The sequence below is a fragment of the Sinocyclocheilus grahami genome, unplaced genomic scaffold (assembly GCF_001515645.1).
Source record: "Sinocyclocheilus grahami isolate Dianchi unplaced genomic scaffold, SAMN03320097.WGS_v1.1 scaffold826.1, whole genome shotgun sequence".
In the NCBI taxonomy this organism is placed as follows: domain Eukaryota; kingdom Metazoa; phylum Chordata; class Actinopteri; order Cypriniformes; family Cyprinidae; genus Sinocyclocheilus; species Sinocyclocheilus grahami.
The window spans coordinates 64,961-81,289 of NW_015506005.1; the positions used below are offsets into that span (position 1 = coordinate 64,961).

Consider the following 16,329-nt stretch of genomic DNA (forward strand, 5'->3'; position numbering starts at 1 on the left):
CCACTCACCGGTCTCGAGTCCCACGGAGGAGCTCCGGAAGGATACAATGAAGAGTAACGACAGTAAAGGATGAGAGAGGACCAGGCCTGGACTTTATTTTGTGTTTTGTGTGCGTCAGTTGTCTGTGAGGAGCTGCCGCTTTACTTTCATTTTGTGTTTGTTTTATTAATCCCGCCACCTTCTTCCCGTGACTATGAACGTTTGTTACATTGGTGCCGAAACCCGGGAGGAAGGAGGGACACGCTGCCAGAGAGCCCACGCTGCTAAGGGGGGTCGCGGTGCTGAGGAGATCGGGTAGCAGGAAGAAGCAGAAACCGCCAGTGGCTGCCCGAGGCGGTGGTGCTGGAACGATGGAAGACGAGGTGGAATGGAGAGCTCACTGCCGCGCTCCTGGGTCGAGGAGGGGTGGCTGCCGTCCGAGAGGGAGCGGAAGAGTCAGCGCCGTTCGACTGGAGGCCGGAGCCTGCAGCCATCCGCCATGATTGGGGAGGAGCAGGGAACGGGGGACTCGCTGTCGGCTGCCCTCGACCGGAGGAGCCATCGCCGTCCACCAGGAGGCGGAGGAGTATCGAGCCGTCCACCAAAGACGTCCAGTACCATCGCATGGCACCGCAAGTGAGAGCCTCTCAGCTGGTTGAGGACCAAGCGGCAGTGTGTCCGGGAACCGGACCGAGAATTTTTTTTCTTTTCCTCTCTCCCCTCTCTCTCTCCTCATCCTTCCGTCTCCTTTTCTCTCACCCCGTCTGTCTGTCCTTACCCCCAGGTATGCCGCAGCCGCCGTGATCGGCTCCCCCCAGAGAGGGGGGAGGGCGCAGTCTCGGGAGTACCCTGAGGGGCGATGGGGGGTATGTGACGAGTGGGGCGGGGCCGAGAGCCGTGGGAACGGAGCACGGAGGAGCTCCGGAAGGATAAAAGGAGGAGCGACGACAGTGAAGGACGAGAGAGGACCAGGCCTAGATTTTATGTTGTTGTTTTATGTGGCAGTCGTCCGTGAAGGACTGCTGCTTTTACTTTCATTTTGTGTTCGTTCATTTGTTTATTAAAGTTTTATGTTTAAATGTTCGCCGGGTCCCGCCTCCTTCTTCCCGATCTACAAACTTTGTTACACTGTTCATGTAAGTATTTGTTATATATGAGTCACATTTAAGACCATGTCTATGAAATGCAGTGGTTTTCAAAACTGTCCTGGAGCAGCAGCACTGTCTCACTCATCTAAAGCCTCGTACACACCGGGACGATTAGGAAGGATAAAAGGAGGAGCGACGACAGTGAAGGACGAGAGAGGACCAGGCCTAGATTTTATGTTGTTGTTTTATGTGGCAGTCGTCCGTGAAGGACTGCTGCTTTTACTTTCATTTTGTGTTCGTTCATTTGTTTATTAAAGTTTTATGTTTAAATGTTCGCCGGGTCCCGCCTCCTTCTTCCCGATCTACAAACTTTGTTACACTGTTCATGTAAGTATTTGTTATATATGAGTCACATTTAAGACCATGTCTATGAAATGCAGTGGTTTTCAAAACTGTCCTGGAGCAGCAGCACTGTCTCACTCATCTAAAGCCTCGTACACACCGGGACGATTATCACGCACGCTTATCGCTGACGTTTTTTGAAGCGTCTTTTGTGCTCATACCCAAGTGATTTTCGCTGGCGATGAGCCGAATGAACGTGCAAATTCACTCCCTGACATTAGATGGCAGCAAAATAATAGGATTTAGACACATCGAATCCCATTTGATCTGCAATTCCTCTCCATAACAACTCCCTCTTATCGAGATTTTTGTAGTCGCTGTCGCGTTTGTCATAAAGACCTTTGTGTTCAGACACCAATGAGACCAGCAGCTCTACACTCAAAAGGTGCTACAAGCGATGCCATAGAAGAACCATTTTTGGTTCCACAAAGAACCATTCAGTCAAAGGTTCTTTAAAGAACCATCTCTTTCTTACCTTTTTATAATCTGAAGAACCTTCTTTAGCCACAAAGAACCTTTTGTGAAACAGAAAGGTTCTACAGATGTTAAAGGTTCTTTATGGAACCATTTAGACAAAAAGGTTCTTCTATGGCATCGTGAAGCACCTTTATTTTTAAGAGTGTACATTCATCTTGCCTCGATGCATCTTCTTGGGTCTACTTACTTCCTCTTCGTCATTAGGTATCAATGTGTGTTCGGCAAGACCGTTTTGTGCTTGAGCGCCACCAAGTTGTGTTTTACTGTAACTTCAGCAGCTCCAGGCTCGTGAACAAAAGTGCCAATGTCATTGGCCGGCCAGTTTTTAATGCGGCACATCAAACCAAAAAAACGAGCCTGAGGCATTCTTTAAAAAATTATGCTTTTACGCCTCGCGTTTTGCGCGTCGGTGTGCACACTCACATTGGCGCCCTTTGTTTAGTCATGAGGCATTAAACATTGGCGATAATCACGCATGATATTCGTCCCGGTGTGAACAAGCCTTAACACACCCCATTCAACTCGTCAGCTCATTAGTAGAGACTTTAAGAGCTGAAGTGGGTCAGAAAAGGTAAAGAGTTGTGAGAAAATACGATGCGTGTCAGATCCGCGTCATGTCCAGCAGCGGCAGCTCTTAAAGCAGCCAACATAACCTAATAACCAGCTGCTGTGATGTCTGTTCATCAAAGAGCAAAAGAAAAAAAGAAGAAATCCATAACTTTTGTAGCTTTAATGATTAATCTATATTTAATTTAGAATTTAGTGTTCGATCAACTTGATCAATTTCTGTATATTTCCTACCTGCTGAAGGGCACAGGTAAATATGACATTTATTATAATGGGTTTATGTGAAGATTGTTTTTTAGTTAGTTTTTTTTAAAGTCTAATAAATGTTAAAATTGATAGTTCTCAATTATACTGTAATGTTGAATGGCTACAGTCAATGGTTAAATATTAGAAGAAAAAAAATTCCTAGAGACATCAGTAGTGTTGCTATCAGTGATACTCGCCTTCAGTCATAAAAAGAGGCCATTAAACAAATATAAAAAAATACTATCTTTATGTTGTTTCTTCATTAATTTGAAGATTGAATGTGAAATTATTCCAATATAAAAATATATTGAATAACTTGTTAGGTGGGATAAATCGCAATTAATCGTGATTAATTTCAGAAAAAAAATTGCAATTAATTTGTTTATTTTTTTTTATCAATTGACAGCACTAGAAAAAATTTTTTTTCTTTCTTTGTAAAATCTATCTCTCGTGGTTTACTGCATTATTTAAAGGTTCACTCAGTATTTTCCACATTTAAAATGTTTTACTGCTAAAAAAAAAAGTTTAATAGTACTTTTGAAAAATGTGTCAAATTATGTACATGCATATGAGATTGAAGTAATATCAGTAGCCTAATAAAAGCAATTAGATTTTTAGACAGAACTGTTGAGATCACATTAGCAGCTTAATACTTCTCACTTCTCACATCATCTTGTTAATATACCTTTTATTGGACACTTTCGTTCAAGCAATACATTAATGCCTGACTTCATTTCAACAACGGCAATGATAGTGAAAATGTAAAAACTCAGCGGTGTGATGCTGTCAATATAAGTCTAAATGCACTACTATATTGGTCAGCTCAAAATCAACACAAACAAATCACTGAGTGAAACACAGTGGAGAGCAACACACAAAACACCTGAGTACATAACCAATGCAAATGCTTATATTCTCAAGATTTCCTATTCAATCAGGTTGGTTCTGTTGGGAATCTCCGCATGCAGACTGTGAGTGAAAATAAAAGCCTGGCATTCTTGTTCTTCTGGATCAATACACACATGCCGAACAGATCACAGCACACACACACACACAGGTTTCTGCTCCAACGGTCTGATACGATTAAGTGGGAGATCATGCGTGCCGGGAGCCCGTGCCCACAGACAGACAATCAGAGTCCAGCCCACCACAAATCAGAGAGCCGAGGACAGCCAATTACATCCACCATGACCTTCCTGATTTCCTCAAGCTTCAAGGGCTTTGACTAGCATGGAGGCATTGACAAGATAAAACAATTGGTTGGTTACTGCATGTGATGGTTATTTTAGAAGTGCAAAGGAACACTGACTATCTGCAATATTTAATTTTTATATACAAATATTAAGGACAAATGTTTGGAATGTAATATACTACCATTTAAAAGTTTGGGGTTGGTAAAAAAAAAATTATGTTATTGAAACAAGTCTCTTATGCTCACCAAGGCTACATTTTTTTTTATCAAATGTATAGTAAAAACAGTAAAATTGTGAAATAGTATTACAATTTAAAATAACTGTTATCTATTTGAATATATTTTAAAATGTAATTTATTCCTGTGATGCAAAGCTGAATTTTCAGCATCATTACTCCAGTCTTCAGTGTCACATGATCCTTCAGAAATCATTCTAATATGCTGATTTGCAGTTGAAGACACATTTCATAATGTTATCAATGTTGAAAACAGTTGTGCAGTTTAATATTTTGGTGGACACTTTGATGACGTTTTCTGGATTCTTTGATGAATAGAAAGTTCAAAAGAACAGCTTTTATTCAAAATAAAAATCTCCTGTAACATTATAAATGTCTTTACTGTCACTTTTGATTCATTTAACGCATCCTTGCTGAATAAAAGTATTAATTTCCTAAAAAACAAAACATGAAGCTCAAAACTGGTTATTTCTGGACCTTTTGCAACACCAAACCAGGGTTATTATCATTAACTAAAACATTTTTATTTATTGGAATAAAGCTGAAATAAAATAATATTATTATTTATTAACTTTATTTCTTTATTTCTTATTTATTATCTTTATTTTACCCTCTAACTCTAGAATTTTCTATTCTATTTTAATTCTACTTTATCTTCTTTTTTATAATAAAAAAACACTAGCTTTCTATTTTTTCTATTCTATCTACTTGTTTTCTTTGTATGTGAGTGTGTGTGTATTTGTGTGTGTGTGTGTGTATATATATATATATATATACACCTTTATGTGTACTGCGTTTTGTTGGTTTTGATAGCTTCTATTGTCCTCATTTGTAAGTCACTTTGGATAAAAGCGTCTGCTAAATGACTAAATGTAAAATAAAATAAAAAAATAAAATAAAATAAAAATAATTATTAGATGAAAAACTATATCTGAAATTAAAGAATTTAAACTTACTTTAAAATACTTAAAAATTAAAATAATAATATTTAAAACAACAAAAAAACTAATAAAAATGACAAAAGCACATTACTAAAAATTGAACTAAAATTCAAATGAAAACTGAATGTACAAAAATAAAAGCTACTTTACAATATTTATATTATAATTAATTAAATTAAAATATTAATAAAATACTAAAATAACACTGCATGCATGTATGTGTGTATACATATATATATTTAAGTTGCCTGAACCCCCCCCCACTCCCCCTGTCTGCCACTCCCCCAACACAAAGTCCCGCCCCAAATTTGCACCACTGGTAGAGCCATAATATTTGCATAAAGTTAGATTCTACTAAACCTTATTGCATCACAAATGGTCTCCTTTGCTCAACTTTCCTTGAAAATCAGTGACTCCTGATGTCTTTTTTCTTCCAAAAAGATATCAGTGTGAATGTCCTTTCTTATTTTGTCCTCATTTCCTCACCTTCATGCCATCCCATATAATTTTTCTTCTATATAACACAAAATTATTTCAGGCATTCTGATACAAGGATTTACAGCTCTCAGTCTGTGTATGGCAGCGGTTCTTCGCATATCATACTTGAGGGCTCTTTTATTGTTCCAGCTAGTGTCCTCAAAATTACGCCGAAGCCCCAGAGGAGCGTAGGAGTGCCACTCAATGACTAAGATGCGGCAGCAAATCAGCTTAACACAAGAGGCAAGTCTCAGCGTTCTTCCACATCAAAGGCATGCAAGAACTGCCCCCAGACGATTCAAATCTGACCTTTAAATTTAAACGGCGGAGAGGACTTTCAAATTGGCAGCAATTCAGACACCCACATACACACAAAATAACACATACAGACCTTTACCACAGGCCAATAGTGCGGCTGGCCTAAGAGCTTGGTGATGGCGGGGATGCCGTAGTGCAGACGCACTGCATTCTGGGCCAGCTCTGCGTCGGTGTGGCGGCTCGTGAGGTGACGCAGGGCACAGACGGCCGGCTCGGCCACGTCCTCCTTCTCTCCGGCCCGCAGCACGGCGTGAATGAGGGCCTCCACCCCACCGCTCTGAGTGACCAGGGTCTTGTTGCGCGCGTTGTTGCAGGTGAGGTTTGACAGGATGCCAGTAGCGCAGGTCAGCATGTTCACGTCATCTGAGCCCAGCTGACTCACTAAGATCTGCAGGAGACCGTCCAGACCTTCCTGTGTGGAGATAAAATAAGAAGGGGTCAGTTTTTTTTTCTTTTGTATTTTCCACTTTTCTTTTTGTAATATTTTGTGTTTTTGACATTTTTGTTTATTAGTTATTTATATATTAACAAGTTAGTAAGTTTTGTATATTAATATTAATCTTTGTATATTATTATTAAAAAACACTAGCTTTCTATTTTTTCTATTCTATCTACTTGTTTTCTTTGTATGTGAGTGTGTGTGTATTTGTGTGTGTGTGTGTGTATATATATATATATATACACCTTGCTATGTGTACTGCGTTTTGTTGGTTTTGATAGCTTCTATTGTCCTCATTTGTAAGTCACTTTGGATAAAAGCGTCTGCTAAATGACTAAATGTAAAATAAAATAAAAAAATAAAATAAAATAAAAATAATTATTAGATGAAAAACTATATCTGAAATTAAAGAATTTAAACTTACTTTAAAATACTTAAAAATTAAAATAATAATATTTAAAACAACAAAAAAACTAATAAAAATGACAAAAGCACATTACTAAAAATTGAACTAAAATTCAAATGAAAACTGAATGTACAAAAATAAAAGCTACTTTACAATATTTATATTATAATTAATTAAATTAAAATATTAATAAAATACTAAAATAACACTGCATGCATGTATGTGTGTATACATATATATATTTAAGTTGCCTGAACACTCCCACACTCCCCCTGTCTGCCACTCCCCCAACACAAAGTCCCGCCCCAAATTTGCACCACTGGTAGAGCCATAATATTTGCATAAAGTTAGATTCTACTAAACCTTATTGCATCACAAATGGTCTCCTTTGCTCAACTTTCCTTGAAAATCAGTGACTCCTGATGTCTTTTTTCTTCCAAAAAGATATCAGTGTGAATGTCCTTTCTTATTTTGTCCTCATTTCCTCACCTTCATGCCATCCCATATAATTTTTTTTCTATATAACACAAAATTATTTCAGGCATTCTGATACAAGGATTTACAGCTCTCAGTCTGTGTATGGCAGCGGTTCTTCGCATATCATACTTGAGGGCTCTTTTATTGTTCCAGCTAGTGTCCTCAAAATTACGCCGAAGCCCCAGAGGAGCGTAGGAGTGCCACTCAATGACTAAGATGCGGCAGCAAATCAGCTTAACACAAGAGGCAAGTCTCAGCGTTCTTCCACATCAAAGGCATGCAAGAACTGCCCCCAGACGATTCAAATCTGACCTTTAAATTTAAACGGCGGAGAGGACTTTCAAATTGGCAGCAATTCAGACACCCACATACACACAAAATAACACATACAGACCTTTACCACAGGCCAATAGTGCGGCTGGCCTAAGAGCTTGGTGATGGCGGGGATGCCGTAGTGCAGACGCACTGCATTCTGGGCCAGCTCTGCGTCGGTGTGGCGGCTCGTGAGGTGACGCAGGGCACAGACGGCCGGCTCGGCCACGTCCTCCTTCTCTCCGGCCCGCAGCACGGCGTGAATGAGGGCCTCCACCCCACCGCTCTGAGTGACCAGGGTCTTGTTGCGCGCGTTGTTGCAGGTGAGGTTTGACAGGATGCCAGTAGCGCAGGTCAGCATGTTCACGTCATCTGAGCCCAGCTGACTCACTAAGATCTGCAGGAGACCGTCCAGACCTTCCTGTGTGGAGATGAAACAAGACAGGGTCAGTTCCTATTTAAAAGGATATAAGTTAATGTAATACATTTCACTATACACTGCTCTTCAAAAGATTGGGGTCTGTAAAATTATTGTAATGTTTTTTTGAAAAAAAGTCTCTTATGCTTATCAGTGTTATTTTAGTATGTGTGTGTGTGTGTGTGTGTGTGTGTGTATATATATATATTATAATTTAAAATAACAGTTTTCTATTTGAATCTATTTTAAAATGTAAATCATTCCTGTGATGGTAAAGCTGAATCTTCAGCATCATTACTCCAGTCTTCAGTGTCACATGATCATTTTAATATGCTCATTTGATATTTTTGTGAAAACCATGATCATTTTCTTCAGGATTCTTTGATGAAAAGAAAGTTCAAATGAACAGCATTGATTTAGAAATAGAAATATTTTGTTGTAAATGTCTTTACTGTCACTTTTGATCAATTTAATGCATCAATGCCGAATAAAAGTATTAAAGCTCCACTGGCAACATTTGTGACAATGTTGTTTACCACAAAAATAATTTTGTTAACATGCATATTGTGGCTATACTTCTGAAAAACTGAGTGTTTCAACATTTACAAACTAGCCTCATTCACATCCATTGCAAGAACCTCACTGTGATCCAGATTAATGCCTTTTTTAAAGGAAAAGAGGCACAAGTGGAATAATTTTTTGAGGTTATCAACATCAAGCCACAAATACTGTCGACTGAGTGTACCTTGTGCTGAACCCAGAATATTAATTTAACATTCACCTTTTTAATAGATCACAAATGATCGGTGACAGTGCAAAAGATTCACATAAAAACACGACATTTCCAGTATCAGGCAGTCATAACCGCTAATTATCACAAATGAAAGACATGATAGAAGAGGAGGAGACTGAGATAAGAAACAAATGAAAGAGCAAAGGCAGTGGAAAAACGAGATGAGAATGAACGCGAGTTTGTGAAGGATTAGAGACGGACAGACGCTCAAATACACACATTTAAATTCTACACACTTTCGGTGGGAGCAGGAGACACGTCCGCTAATAGTTGTTTTTGATCCTCGAATTTAATAATAAGGGTGATAATGATAACCTGTTTATCATTAATTGTGCAATTTCTGGGCCACTGAATTCTGAGTAGCAATGATGAGGGACACATTCTGTGGAGGTGAGGAACAATTATGAAAACCACCAGTTGCCTGCACTATGAAACCATTAGAAAGTACAGAAGAAAAACTGTCAGACTACATGAAAGATGTTCAGAGGCTTTCAAGCTCTGGCTGCACTGCACATTTAATAACTGAATGCAATATTGAAAATGGTATTGTTATTTCATTTGTAAGCAAATATTCTAATTATCTGCTTTATAAAGCCATTTCAGTATAGATTCATGATTGACTGATAATCTGGATAATTTTTCTACATCCAGAAAACAACAAGGTAAAACACAAAAACACAGCTTTTCCTTTTTAAACAACAACTTTTGGGTGGTTGCTAGGATGTTCTGGGCAGTTACTAGGCAGTAAATGGGATGTTCTGGGTGTTTTAGGTGTTTGCTAGGCTTTTCTGGGTGGATGCTAGGAAGTTAAAGTAATAGTTCACCCAAAGATGAGAATTTGCTGTTAATTTACTCACCCTCATGCCATCCAAGATGTAGGTGACTTTCCTCCTCAGAAGAACAGTAAAGAGGATTTTTAACTGAAACCGTGGTCCTTGGCGATTCGTAAAATGCAAGTCAGCAGCTGCATGATTTTTGAGAATAAAAAAACATATCAAGGAACACAAAATGAATGCCTGTGGCTCCTGATAATAAATTGAGGTCTTATGAAGCGAAACGATCGGTCTGTGCAAGAAACTGAACATTATTTACAACGTGATTACCTGTTTATACACAGCCTCAGGCAAACAGGGGACATTTTATCCTTTTCCACAAACTGGCTCTTTCGGACAGTTCGTTTCTGGTTCAAATAACTGATTCTCCAGTATGTTTTCGTAATCACACTATGATGTAATGTACACACAATTATATTATTAAAGCACCCAATAATGATGTGAAACGTGGCTGTTTTACATGTCTAATGCATATAAAGTGAATCAACTAGTCTTTACACAAACAATGAGAAAACATAAAAGCTTTCCTTTTGCCCCTTCATTCAGCGGCTCATCGGTCTTCAGTCTGAGTCTGATCTGTTTCCTCAGTTTCAGTGACTGTTGGAGGAAATGGAGCGCTGAATGACTTCTTTCATCATTGGATCATATACGCCGGTATTTTGGCTCATTTCAACAGTGACTGTCAGGCATCCGAAGTGAAGTTTTGACTGAGCAACTTGCAGATCTGTGCTGCTTGAATTTCAAGTTTCTGTTCAGTCCGATTTGGTGAACTGGTTCAACTAGTTCACCAAAAAGAACCGGTTCAAAAGAATGATTCGTTTGTGAACCGGACATCACTCCGGACTGTTTGCCTGAGGCTCTGGATTACAGGTAATAATATTGTAAATAATGTTCAGTTTCTTGCACAGACTGATCATTTCTCTTCATAAGACCTCAATATATCGTCAGGAGCCACGGGTGTTCAGTGTTCCTTGATTTGCTTTTTTATTCTCAAAGCTGTTGACTTGCATTTTATGAATCACCAAAGACCAGAGTTTCAGCTAAAAAATATCTTTACTGTTTGACTCAAGAAAAAAAAGTCACCTACATTTTGGAACCGAGTAAAAATGTGAGCAAATGTGAGCAAATTTTCATTTTTGAGTGAGCTGCAACGTTGTAACAAACACATGGTCTACAGAGAGGAACAGCTCATTTTACCTGCTTGGTTGCAGCGTCAGAGAGATTCCTCAGGGTCCACAGGCAGTTCTGTGTCAGACGCTGACTCGAACCTGTGAGATGTTGGCCGAGAGCCTGCATACCTCCTGCCAAATGGAGAGAAAAAGGCTTAGAGTCCATATTTATCGGACTTAGCCACAAAAAAATAAAAGGATGAAAGGACAAAATTATCCAGCTACACAACCTGCTCTAAAAAGAAGGCGGCTGTATTTCTCTATGGATTAGGCATTGTCTGCCAAGGAGAGAGAAATGTCTTTTGGAGTCTGTGAAGATAAACTAAAAGCCACATGGCTTAGGAAGATAAAAAGAGGGAAGGAGATTAGGAGACATCCTTGAAAACGGCCTCTCATCCAGTGTTGTAACTACACGATCCTCAGCGCTTTCTCAAGCGAGTGTCGAAACGTCATATGGGAAGAGGACATAGTCACGCCATAACTGTGAAGACTTTTATGAGATCAGCTCTGGCAGGCACGATAGAGTGAGATATTTGAGTCCCGCAACCTTTGTCGTTGTATTTCTAAGTATTAATTCGCTGAAAGGTCAGCGTTAACAAAGTAAAACCCATACAGTGACTGCCGTGAAACAGTGCTGACAGGCGGGTTTGATAAAGGTGGGTTTTTACATAAACTGCATCTGTAATATTAGTTTTAATGGAAAATCTACTTCAATGGCTAAACCCTGTATTGTTGGGACTCTAATATAACAGGTTTAACACACATGCGGCTGATACGTTGAGTCATAGTGCCAATGTGGATGATGCAGATTCAAGTTTGGCTTGTAACGTGTCCCGATCCCATTTACCTTCTCTCCTTAAAAAAAATGTGGCACTCTCCACTGTCTTTGACGGTCATAAAAACCAATCATGGAACAGTAATAAAAAGAAAAGTTATTGTGATTTTCTGGTGATTCCTGGTCATGTAAAGGAGCTCAGAAAGCTGAATCATCCATTGATTTGCATTCAAATCTCATGGGTTTTTTTCAAAACTGTTGGGTTCGTTTTTTTATTAATACTTTTATTTAGCAAGGACACATTCAATTGATCAAAAGTGACAATAAAGACATTTATAATGTTACAAAAGATTTGACAAATAAATGCTGTTGCTTTTGAACTGTCTATTCATTAAAGAGTCCTGAAAAAATATATCATTGTTTCCACGAAAATATTAAGCAGCAAACGGTTTTTAACATTGATAGTAATCAGAAATGTTTCTTGAGAAGCAATTCAGCATATTAGGGTGATTTCTGAAGGATCATGTTACACTGAAGACTAGAGTAATGATGCTGAAAAGTCAGCTTTGCCATCAGAGGAATAAATTACATTTTAAAATATATTCAAATACAAAACAGTTATTTTAAATTGTAAAACTATTTCAGAATAATACGGTTCTTATTGCATTTTTTTGTTCAAAATAAATGCAGCCTTGGTGAGCATAAGGGCGTGTTCACACTTGCCGTCTTTTTTTGAGCTGCCAGCGTTTGTTTTACTTTATAATCCTATGGAGTAAACCGTGTTTTCAAAAAAAGTCCTGAGCACTTTTTTAAACGCCTTAAACGTCTTTTTCTGCAGCTCAGAGCATCTTTTCAAGTTGAAAAAAGTTTAACTTTTCTGAAAAAAACACCCTACGTCAAGCGCCTTTTTGACAGCTGACCAATGACAAGCGAGTAGCGAGACCTACTCGTTTCCATAACAACAAGAACAAGAAAAAATGGAGAAGGTGCCGGTAGATAAACTGATCGTACTAGTTTCGGAGCACAAGGAGTTATATGATATGAGCACAAAATATTTAGTATAATAAATGTTTTAATGTTTAGTCTAAAATATGCCGCAAACCGTGCATCATCCAACCGGAGCTCTTGGACTAAATTGTTGTAAGCACCATACTGGTTCCTTCCCCGTACAATGTCGTGCACCCACAAACGTCATTGTAAACTGAAATTCTCTTCCCTGTTAACTTCAAAAGCCAACGCAAGAGCCAATTTCCTCTTTCTCTACATTTTTGCACCACACAGCGCTAGGTTACAGTTGCAGCTGTTGCTATAGCAACAAAAGACGCCCTTGGCTGCTATTTGTAACAGAAACGCTGCCAGCTTTTCTTTTTTTCACAAAAAAAACGCCCTTGTCAACTTTTTCTTGTCAAAAAAGACGCCAAGTGTGAACATAGCCTAAACGACTTTTTTCAAAAACATTAAAAAATCTTACCAACCCCAAAGTTTTAAAGGGTAGAGTATAATTGTTCAAATCCTTTGTTTTCTCTTTCTTTTCTTAAATAATAGAATTGTTAAACAACAAACCAATGGAAATTATCCTCAGCAATCTCAGAAATACTTAATAATGTAATAATCACTAATGACTGTAAAAGTCATGCAAATTCGTTCATCAAAAAGTGAGGAAAAATATGCAAAAAAGCACCCTCAGACAAAAACCCAGACAAAATCTGAAGCAGAAAAAAAGAGATGGAGATTATGATATTACAGGGAAATTATACAATAATGCCCAAGAGAGCAGTCCTTGGGAATGAAAGAAAAGAGATAAGAATATTCCTCTAGGGTCTGGGAATAAAAAATACATAAAAGTGAAACAAAGGGGAAAAGAGGGTTAAATGAAGAACGTAACGCACACATTTACTCACCAGCGTCAACAATAGCCGGCTTGTTGCTCGGACAGACAGAAAGCACCTTCAGGACTCTGCTGGTGGTCCATAGGAGCTTCTCATAGTTGTAGTTTCTCATAATGAACACCAAACTTTCTGGCCCGGCATTTGCCAGGATGATCAACTGTGAAGAGAGAAAAACCACACAGATTAAGGCCAAAAATATACTTTAAGTGAAATCAGTCTCTAAGGCAATGCATTCTCAGTGATGATACGACACCTTGCTCTCCTGATTGCCGTAAGACAGCAGCTGCAGGCAGTCTGTGGTGATGGCCAGGAACTTGGGGTTGGTCTTTTTCAGAAGAGGGACCATCCTTTGCAGTCCATCGGCCAGACGCACTGCCATCTTGGCTCCCTCCTGGTGCAGTAACAGGTTGTGTAACGTGGTAATGGCATAGAACAGCACTGACTCCATAGGGGAACTGAAGAAAGAATAAAATATTTATAACATTTTCAAATCATAATGCCCAGAAGAACCACTAAACAGGATGATCCCCTTGTGCTGCATATTTACATATATACATATATACAGACATTCTTATATTGTGTAATAGTAAGCATGATATTATTGTATTGGTTTCCACAATTTAATGCTTTCATACTTTGCTGCACAACAACAAGTTATTCAAATAGTATCTGAAAAATATTTACTGTCTATTAAATTAATTATGTATCTTTTTTTCTAGTCAATACAAGAAAAAAAAAAAGGTGAAACACAAAAACTGTTGGATGATACAACACAAATACAATTCTTGAACACATGGAAAATAAGATGAACATTATTAATAATACATAATACATGTATACTACCTATTATTATTCATTTTTAATAAATATGATTTCTTATTAAACTAAATAAAATATCAAACATATTATATTATAGTACATATAACAGAATAGAACAGAACTGAATAGTATAGAACAGAATAAAGATGAACATTATTATTATTACAATTCTGATTATCATTAATGATTGAATATTATATAAAATAAATAAAATACTATTCATTATTCAAATAAATAATAATAAACACATATCTAAATTATATATTGTTATTATAGATATTAGAAAATAATACATTTCAATAATTTATATAAAACTATTAACAAGTATTGCTTTTGATTTCATACTGTCAAAATGCATTTGTTAATATTCTTTGCATAGAATTTTCCTTGGAGCTCCAGTATCACGGACCTCAATTTGAAAATTGAATAGACAAGATGAAAAGTATTAAATTATTTACTGTTTACATTTACTATTACAGTTACAGCATAAAATAGACTTCTCGATTAGAGAAAAACAGATAGTCCTGCCACCGTTTATCAGGATAACAAACAACAAAGAACGAACAATGTTTGTTATCAGGATGCAACGTTTTCACAGAGCTACAAACAAACCAGTCTACAAATGGCTTACTTACAGTTGTCTGTGCATATTAAACTAGAACATAAAAGAGTGTTTTCACTAGATGGTCCTCACAGCAGAACACAAGATCCAGGGGGCGTGGCTGGATCCAGATCCAACTCCTCCCATCTTACATATACCTAAACCTACCCGTCTCCACCCCCTGTTTCCTAAACCCACCCTTCTCACCCCTAAACCTACCAATCTCCCAGAGCTCCACCCCTAAACCTACCAATCTCCACCCCCTAGATGCTGATCCAACCACGCCCCCTGGATCTTGTGTTCCGCAGTGAGGGGCTACTGGTTTTCACACCAGAAAAATGACACACACCACCTTTAAAGATCTAGACTGCAATCAAGTGGTTGCATGCAGCACTCTTTAAGATATCATCCTTGAGCAAGACATTTAACTATAGACTGCAGCAAGCAGACTGTCCCTGTAACTTAATATGGTGATACCATGTCAAAGTTGCAGCGGCCCTAGTTGCACGGCCATAAAGATCCTGCTCTACTCTATTATCTCAACATCTGCCGTAAATGGGCTTTCTGACAGAGCAAATTTCCCATCAGAGTCCAAATATATCTCTAAAATACAGCTCTGCTATAGCCCTCATTGCAGTGTAGTGGACGCTTCCATATACAGCAAATGGACACACTCTCCTGCTTTAGCATTGCTTAGTCACAGTGTTCATCAAAATGCACCAGAGGTTAGGAGATAAAGTGAGCACAAATGAATGTGCACCACAATGAGAGAAGAGCTAAAGTCGCTCACCAAGCTTAATACGATGTGCAAAGAAAACGCCAGGCTGACCAGACCAGTAACGGAAGGATTATGGCTTCCCTGCTGACCATAATAACACCAGCATGAATTTCCATGCCGGTCCAGGCTGGTTAGTGCTGGTTTGGTGATGATCTAGCCGGGTCCGTCTAAGGGTTCTCTTTGGAACTGCAGCGTCCATCAAATGTTTGCCACTATTCAACCAAAACCATTTGTCTGTCCATGTACAGTCAAGGGACTAATTAAAACATGAAAGCATTAGACCAGCAAGGCATCTGTCATTCATCATTTATCTAATATTACAGATACAGAAGTCAACACTGGGTATCTGCATTTTCAGAGATGGCTGATATACTGTAGATAAAAACGTGATATTTATTTCTCTGCCATGGTTTTAATATTTAACATTTTACATAAAACCATCATTTGGACCAAGCAGTGATTTTTACAAAGTAGACATTTAATGCAAAAATCTAGTTAAAATAGTCAAAACAAGTTTTACAATTACTGTTTTCTTATAAGAATATTTAATCTTTTTTTGTTACATTTCTAATTTATTTCTATATTTTTTCTTTCATTTATTTATTTAAACATGTTTATTTTAATAAAAATAATTTATTTAAATATATATATATATATATATATATATATATATATATCGTTGCAGAGATGGGATGAG

The 16,329-nt window shown here is 38.0% G+C and overlaps 1 protein-coding gene across 1 annotated transcript in view; it reads right to left on the reverse strand.

Moving 5' to 3' along the window:
* LOC107562513 (junction plakoglobin-like) overlaps window positions 1-16,329 on the reverse strand; it is a 92,995-nt gene that overhangs the window by 21,880 nt on the left and 54,786 nt on the right. Inside the window, exons 6-9 of the mRNA XM_016247139.1 lie at window positions 13,688-13,889; window positions 13,447-13,591; window positions 10,799-10,902; window positions 7,640-7,978 (exon numbers count right to left, since the gene is read on the reverse strand). Of these exons, the coding sequence (XP_016102625.1) occupies window positions 7,640-7,978; window positions 10,799-10,902; window positions 13,447-13,591; window positions 13,688-13,889 (790 nt within the window). The remainder of the gene's footprint in view (window positions 1-7,639; window positions 7,979-10,798; window positions 10,903-13,446; window positions 13,592-13,687; window positions 13,890-16,329) is intronic.